This window comes from Perca flavescens, chromosome 6, assembly GCF_004354835.1.
Source record: "Perca flavescens isolate YP-PL-M2 chromosome 6, PFLA_1.0, whole genome shotgun sequence".
In the NCBI taxonomy this organism is placed as follows: Eukaryota; Metazoa; Chordata; class Actinopteri; order Perciformes; family Percidae; genus Perca; species Perca flavescens.
The window spans coordinates 4,634,733-4,643,236 of record NC_041336.1 but is presented as its reverse complement, the minus strand read 5'-3'; the positions used below and the strand labels follow the sequence as shown (position 1 = coordinate 4,643,236).

The 8,504-nt window shown below is 40.6% G+C and overlaps 1 protein-coding gene across 4 annotated transcripts in view; it reads right to left on the bottom strand.

The window, feature by feature from the left end:
* Positions 1-460: 460 nt before the first annotated feature.
* Positions 461-8,504, bottom strand: part of LOC114557016 (collagen alpha-6(VI) chain) — a 102,917-nt gene continuing 94,873 nt past the window's right edge. For 3 of the 4 annotated variants that reach the window (XM_028580226.1, XM_028580230.1, XM_028580227.1), the window contains 3 exons: positions 5,234-5,404; positions 1,684-1,731; positions 461-682 (listed from right to left, as the gene is read on the bottom strand). In XM_028580226.1, coding sequence (XP_028436027.1) covers positions 507-682; positions 1,684-1,731; positions 5,234-5,404 — 395 coding nt within the window. In that variant the 3' untranslated portion in view covers positions 461-506. The remainder of the gene's footprint in view (positions 683-1,683; positions 1,732-5,233; positions 5,405-8,504) is intronic. The other variant, XM_028580229.1, reaches the window with a different exon arrangement.

Below are 8,504 nucleotides of genomic sequence, written 5' to 3'. Positions count from 1 at the left end.
TTGATGTGATTCCTTCAAACATTCATTCATGGCTCCATGAACATAGCACCTGATGTTTAGAAAACGTCTTCTGTAAAGGAGCGTTAAACACTCAACACACAATCAATTTCCAACAGTTCAAGAGTTTTCTATTGCAAAATGGTGAAGGTTTAAATAAAATAAAAAGAGAGCTCTGAGATAAACGTGCAAGTTCAAGAAAGACCAACTTTCCCTGAAGGCGTTTTTAAAAACCTACATTTAATTAGCAGTTTAAATGTCCCAGAATACCCTCAGCTGTGAATGAATTCATAAAGTCTCTTTGGTGTTTTCCCTGTGTGTGTGTGTGTGTGTGTGTGTGTGTGTGTGTGTGTGTGTGTGTGTGTGTGTGTGTGTGTGTGTGTGTGTGTGTGTGTGTGTGTGTGTGTGTGTGTGTGTGTGTGTGTGTGTGTGTGTGTGTGTGTGTGTGTGTGTGTTTTTTTTTTTTTTTTTTTTTTTTTGTACGGTGGTGATCCGGAGACGTCCCCTCCTCATCGGCTCTTGGTCAGACAGAGGCTCTCGCACTCGTCTTGCGTCTTGAATCGGTTTCCGTTGCCGCCGCAGCCGCCGTACCAGAAGCGAGAGCATTCCCTCTGCTCGGTGTCGAAGAACCACATCATGGTGTAGTTCTGGCAGCCGCCCTGGTCCTGGCTGAGGAAACAGCTGTCTGCATGAAGACACGTCACAGTGGTAGACATGACTCAGCATTTCACACTCCAGCACTATATAGTGTGTTCGCCATTTTGTGGTGGTTTCCAAATTCTCCGTGGTTAAGTTCATTCACTATTTAGTCATACCCACAATGCACAGTTGATTTGAGTGTACATACGGTGTACCCTACATTTTACTCCCGCGTACCCACAATGCAACGCCACAGTGTTTTCTCAGAGGAGAAGAAGAAGAAGAAGAAGAAGAAGTACTCACAGAAACTGAAAAGGAAAAATGGAGCGGGCTTTTGTGTCTAAACAGTAGGGGGTAAACTAGGGGTTAACTTTGGGATCTCAACTATCTAGGGAGGTCCCGGGATATGTCTGCATGGATTGAGAAAAACGACAAAAACAAAGGAAACATTTTCAAAAAAAAGCACCAAAAACGTAAAAAAAAAAAAAAAAAAAAAAAAGGGCAACAAAATTGTCCAAAAAACCCTGAAAAAGGAAACGAAAATTCAAAAAAACCTTTCCACAAAAACTTGAAAAAGGTAACAAAAAACCTTGAAAAAGGCAACAACAAACTCTGAAAAACTCAATCAAAATGTTTATAAAAAAGCAGGAAAAATGTTGGAAAATGCAACAAAAACGTCCAAAAAAAATCAACAAAAACCTCAAAAAGGAACAAAATCTTCGGAAAAAAACAAGTTCTGATTACCCCCCAAAATACTTTACCTACGCTACTTTATCAATTTATTTGCAAATTTAAAGTCTAAGCATGTTACTTTCTAGGTGATAAACTCTTACGTAAACACTTCCGTCACAATACTTTGCTGTTCCGATACTTTTATTTATTTTATATATTACTATTGCAAGTTTATTGTCTATGCATGTTCCTTCTTCCAGGAAACTGGAAATCAATCCCAAAATGGAAAATGCTCACCAGGACTGTCACAAATCCATTCTTTGTAGTTAACGAGCTAAAACACAGTACGGCCCTCCTGTTAAAATCCGTTTTTACCTTTAGAGGCGAAGCTGGCCAGCTCTGGAGTCGGCAGGATGTTGGGATCTGTCGGAGACAACACAGTCAACCACAAGATTTAGGTTTTTATTCAACACCATCACTCAGAATTCATTCTGTACGTTCTGGTAACCAGTTAACATCCACCTATCTCCCATCAGGTTAGGACTAGAGGTCTGGTAACCTGTTAACTTCCACCTAGCTCCCATCAGGTTAGGACTAGAGGTCTGGTAACCTGTTAACTTCCATCTAGCTCCCATCAGGTTAGGACTAGAGGTCTGGTAACCTGTTAACTTCCACCTAGCTCCCATCAGGTTAGGACTAGAGGTCTGGTAACCTGTTAACATCCACCTAGCTCCCATCAGGTTAGGACTAGAGGTCTGGTAACCTGTTAACTTCCACCTAGCTCCCATCAGGTTAGGACTAGAGGTCTGGTAACCTGTTAACTTCCACCTAGCTCCCATCAGGTTAGGACTAGAGGTCTGGTAACCTGTTAACTTCCACCTATCTCCCATCAGGTTAGGACTAGAGGTCTGGTAACCAGTTAACATCCACCTATCTCCCATCAGGTTAGGACTAGAGGTCTGGTAACCTGTTAACTTCCACCTATCTCCCATCAGGTTAGGACTAGAGGTCTGGTAACCTGTTAACTTCCACCTATCTCCCATCAGGTTAGGACTAGAGGTCTGGTAACCAGTTAACATCCACCTATCTCCCATCAGGTTAGGACTAGAGGTCTGGTAACCTGTTAACATCCACCTATCTCCCATCAGGTTAGGACTAGAGGTCTGGTAACCTGTTAACTTCCACCTAGCTCCCATCAGGTTAGGACTAGAGGTCTGGTAACCTGTTAACATCCACCTATCTCCCATCAGGTTAGGACTAGAGGTCTGGTAACCTGTTAACATCCACCTATCTCCCATCAGGTTAGGGACTAGAGGTCTGGTAACCTGTTAACTTCCACCTAGCTCCCATCAGGTTAGGACTAGAGGTCTGGTAACCTGTTAACATCCACCTATCTCCCATCAGGTTAGGACTAGAGGTCTGGTAACCAGTTAACATCCACCTATCTCCCATCAGGTTAGGACTAGAGGTCTGGTAACCTGTTAACTTCCAACTATCTCCCATCAGGTTAGGACTAGAGGTCTGGTAACCAGTTAACATCCACCTATCTCCCATCAGGTTAGGACTAGAGGTCTGGTAACCTGTTAACTTCCACCTATCTCCCATCAGGTTAGGACTAGAGGTCTGGTAACCTGTTAACTTCCACCTATCTCCCATCAGGTTAGGACTAGAGGTCTGGTAACCTGTTAACATCCACCTAGCTCCCATCAGGTTAGGACTAGAGGTCTGGTAACCTGTTAACATCCACCTATCTCCCATCAGGTTAGGACTAGAGGTCTGGTAACCTGTTAACATCCACCTAGCTCCCATCAGGTTAGGGACTAGAGGTCTGGTAACCTGTTAACTTCCACCTAGCTCCCATCAGGTTAGGACTAGAGGTCTGGTAACCTGTTAACTTCCACCTAGCTCCCATCAGGTTAGGACTAGAGGTCTGGTAACCTGTTAACATCCACCTATCTCCCATCAGGTTAGGACTAGAGGTCTGGTAACCAGTTAACATCCACCTATCTCCCATCAGGTTAGGACTAGAGGTCTGGTAACCTGTTAACTTCCACCTAGCTCCCATCAGGTTAGGACTAGAGGTCTGGTAACCTGTTAACATCCACCTATCTCCCATCAGGTTAGGACTAGAGGTCTGGTAACCAGTTAACATCCACCTATCTCCCATCAGGTTAGGACTAGAGGTCTGGTAACCTGTTAACTTCCAACTATCTCCCATCAGGTTAGGACTAGAGGTCTGGTAACCTGTTAACTTCCACCTATCTCCCATCAGGTTAGGACTAGAGGTCTGGTAACCAGTTAACATCCACCTATCTCCCATCAGGTTAGGACTAGAGGTCTGGTAACCTGTTAACTTCCAACTATCTCCCATCAGGTTAGGACTAGAGGTCTGGTAACCTGTTAACTTCCACCTATCTCCCATCAGGTTAGGACTAGAGGTCTGGTAACCAGTTAACATCCACCTATCTCCCATCAGGTTAGGACTAGAGGTCTGGTAACCTGTTAACTTCCACCTATCTCCCATCAGGTTAGGACTAGAGGTCTGGTAACCTGTTAACTTCCATCTAGCTCCCATCAGGTTAGGACTAGAGGTCTGGTAACCTGTTAACTTCCACCTAGCTCCCATCAGGTTAGGACTAGAGGTCTGGTAACCTGTTAACTTCCACCTAGCTCCCATCAGGTTAGGACTAGAGGTCTGGTAACCTGTTAACTTCCATTTTATTTAACTTCTATTTTATAACTATTTTGGACCATGTTAGAACTGCTGTAGCGTTTTAATCACATGCTTTTCGAGCACATTCTCAGAAACTAGAAGAATTGAGGATTCAGGTGGAGTTAAAACGGTAAAGACTTGGGTACAGGAATAGGACTAGCTGCCAAAAATCCTGCACGTACTGTATGTATATTGGGGTGAAATAACCAGCCTCTAAAGGATTTTAGTTTTAAATTTGGTACTGTTAGCGTTGCTACTTTTAAAGCAGCTGCTGCATACTGTATTGAATGTTTATTGAGTTATTGAATCTACTTTTTAATGTCCAGCGGTCGCTTTCTATTTTCATTTACCTTCCTCCACTTAAAGTGCCACCTAGGGCTGCACAATGGGAGGAAAATATCGCAATAACGATATTACTTGCGAAGAATACATAGATTTTTAAGTGTTATCGGTTCCGCTGCTTTCAGTGTTCTGCTAAAATACATCAATTTGCTTGTTGAACATTCGTTTATGGAACGCATTGAACGTTGAATTGAACATAAAAGGCACCACCAGTGGTTTAGTCACTGGTGATACGCAGGTATACACAGTATAGCCTCTAAGAAAGCTCCAGGATTTCCATGTACCCACTTGAAAATGCCCAATGACACGCAACAGCATAGTTTCCATTAAATTTTTGATACATTTGGAATTGTCATCTGTGTTTTTCCTCTTCATGTAGGCTAAATAAAGGGATTTCCACCGTAAATTTGGTGCATAAAAGTGTATCAGAATGCAGGAAATGAAGTCGTTGATGCAAAACATTAGACTACACCACTGGACACCACTCAAAAAAGAATGACAAGATGTTACATTTTTAAGTTTTCTACTCATATTTTCATCCATCTAACAACAACAAAAAAATCTCTGAGTGTCTTTCACAATCTGTCCATCCTTGGATGTGTTTATTGCGCTACTTGATAGTGCAATAATGATTAAAAAAAAACGATATATTGTGCAGCCCTGCTGTCACCGATATTAAGCAGAGAGCAAGGATTACAGACAGACGAAACGTTAGTTATAAGACGAGATGAAGAAAAGAAACGAGACCTTGTTAATATCAAACATCCATCCTGAGCGTCAGTACATTAAAACATCTTTTTTTTTAAGCCATCCGTGTGAGTCAGTCTATAGAAACATTGAAGGTTTCAGGTTAGTTCAGTCAGGACTTACTATGGGCGCCACATGTCCGGGCACATTCGTTTTCTGTGTTAAAGCGGTTGGCGTTACCGCCGCAACCGCCGTACCAGAAGGGAGAGCATGCAGCGATGACTTTGTCAAAGAACCACGCTAGGACATAGTCGCCACACTGGATACCAGTATCACTATGCAGCAGACACTGGGCTGAAAGCAGAACACACACATTTACTACACACACTAGGAACAATCCTCTGGGGCAGCAGCTCGACAACAGCAGCCTAATCAGAAAACCTGCACCCAAGGGGCAAATGGGACTCGTCAATTTGGTCCACTAAAAGTGCTCGTTTTGCGGCTGACAGACTCAGATTATTATTCTAAGTGTCTGATAACATTATGGGATGGATCCCTACAGAGATAGACCTTTTAGTTAAAGAGTAAGATCCTTTTAGTTTAACATGAAACAGCCCCGAAATCACCATCACCAAACTCCACCAGACTCCATGTAAATAATCAGGACTTTTAGTGTGTATAGGGCCAGCATATGTCCACCAGACTCCATGTAAATAATCAGGACTTTTAGCGTGTATAGAGCCAGCATATCTCCACCAGACTCCATGTAAATAATCAGGACTTCTAGCGTGTATAGAGCCAGCATATCTCCACCAGACTCCATGTAAATAATCAGGACTTTTAGCGTGTATAGAGCCAGCATATCTCCACCAGACTCCATGTAAATAATCAGGACTTTTAGCGTGTATAGAGCCAGCATATCTCCACATGTAAATGGGTGAATTAAGGGTTTATTTCAACCAAACCAGAGTTGTGATGGTTGGAAAAGTGGAACGACGACCCCAAAACGGCTTTTCATAGTTTTATTTAGTTTCTGCCCACTTTGAATGAAGTGTATTTTACGATGCTTAAATTACTGTTTATTTACATGGAGTCTTGTGCGTTTAGCGAATGCAATTTCGAGGATGTTTATATGTTTTAAAAAAAGGATCTTACTCTTTAACAGAAAAGTCAACCTCCTTAGAAATCAAAGGCACAATGAGCATTTTTATAAACGTAAATACAAGCTGCACAATTGTCCCATTAACTTACATTGTTTCATATCTGCAGACTGCAGCGATCTCGCTGAATACTGGACCAATGTCAAAGATTGTTGTTCCCATCAGGCACTTAGGCTAACACTTTTAGGGTTTTCCTTTTTATTTAGAACAACCGAAGAGAGACAGGAAAATGTGGAGAGAGAGGGGGGGATGACATGCATGAATTTGAAAAGTTAAAGGGTAATTTGGGTATTTCTTTATTTTTTTGGTGCCATGCATTGGTGTCTAAGTGACTAATGTGAACAAGAATCTTTGAAATCGATCCAGTATTGAGTGAGGAACGCTTGTAAACGACAGGAAGAAAAAAAAAACGTTCCTCTTTCAGAGCTGCTGCTCCAGGAGAACACATGCAGTCAGATGACAATAAAATGTAGAATTATAAATCACGTCAGACAAACATTTACCAAACAGATTTAGTTCAATCATAGTGTTCGATATAACAAAGGGAGTGTTAATACGAGATTAACATAAAAATGCAGATGACAAATAACATGTAAAAGAGATGCAATCAACAGGCTGTGCCGTTAAGGAAATAAAAGAAGTAAAAGCATACATTCATTAACTTAGTTTGACATGCTATACTATGACTTGATTTTTCAACTAACAATACAAAAATTAAACTATGGAGAACTGGCCCAAAAATTAACAGAACCTTATTTATTGTTACCCTAGCAGAGGCAGTCCTTAGTGTTGTTAAAGCAGCAGTAACAAGGGACTAAGGGAAGTCCCGCCTACTTCCTGGGGTTCCCTGCCATGGTGACGCTGATTGGTGCGCCAGTGAAGTCTGCCTCCTGCTTTAACATGCAGTTGAAGGCAGCTGTCAGACCAGAGGCCTGTACTACAAATCCAGATCAACATGCCCCGGATTTATTTAAGTTAGCCGTAGGGCTGGGCGATATATCGATATTATATCGATATCGTGATATGAGACTAGATATCGTCTTAGATTTTGGATATCGTAATATCGTGATATGACATAAGTGTCTTTTCCTGGTTTTAAAGGCTACATTACAGTAAAGTGATGTACTTTTCTGAACTCGGCCTGAAATTGGCCTCTTTTATTTTATAGGCTATTTTTATTTAAGATATTTTTTTTTTTATTTAAATGTGCACCTTATGGAGCTTTGATTTAAAAAAAAAAAAAAAAAAAAGGTACTCCTGTTGTTATACAGTTATGTTTACATTATATTGTTATCTGAACAGCTGAGCATTTAATCATGAACCAGGTGAAGAAACCTGTTTATTATTTATTATTATTATTATTATTATTTATTCATTTGATTTTGCAACTGTTCACTGAAATAGCCGGTTTCTATGAAACTACTTGTGACATGTCATATTTGGCTTTGACTTTGACTGAACATTTGCTCTCACTTTGCAGAAAAAAATATCAGGATATATATCGTATATCGATATTCAGCCCAAATATATCGGGATATGACTTTTGGTCCATATCGCCCAGCCCTAGTTAGCCGGCTTCACCTGACCTAACAGCCGCGGTCTTATGAGCTCCAGAACTGATCTCGCCCTTGCACTCAACAGTTAGTCTTGTCTAGTTCCACTAGGTTCGGGGGTGCTGTGCACATTGTGTTTTTGTTTTCGCAAAGTATTTTAGTTAGAGAGGATTTTGGTTTATCCTTTTGTTTTCCTGTAGCTGGAGTAGTAGTCTTCCTGTTGTTGTATTCCTTTGTTGATTTCCACAGCACCCATTGGCCAATTTTTCTGTTGTGAATTCTGTTTGCCTTGTTGTAAATAAATATCCTTTCAAAATACCAATTACATCTGGTTTATGTTTGTGTCCTGATACCCCTGTCACTACGGGGCATAACCGTAGTATGCAGAAAAAAAGTCATAAAAAAGTCATAGTATAGTATGTCAAATAGTCATAGTAAATATGTTGAAAAAAGTCATAGTATAGTATGTCGAATAGTCATAGTAAATATGTTGAAAAAAGTCATAGTATAGTATGTCGAATAGTCATAGTAAATATGTTGAAAAAAGTCATAGTATAGTATGTCAAAAAGTCATAGTGTAGTATGTCAAAAATGGTCATGACAAAGTCATAGTATAGTATCTTGAAAAAAGTTGAAATAAAGCCATAGTATTAGCATGTCGAAAAAAGTCATAGTATAGTATGTATAAAAAGTCATAGTAAATGTGTCGAAAAAAAGTTATATTATAGTATGTCGAAAAAA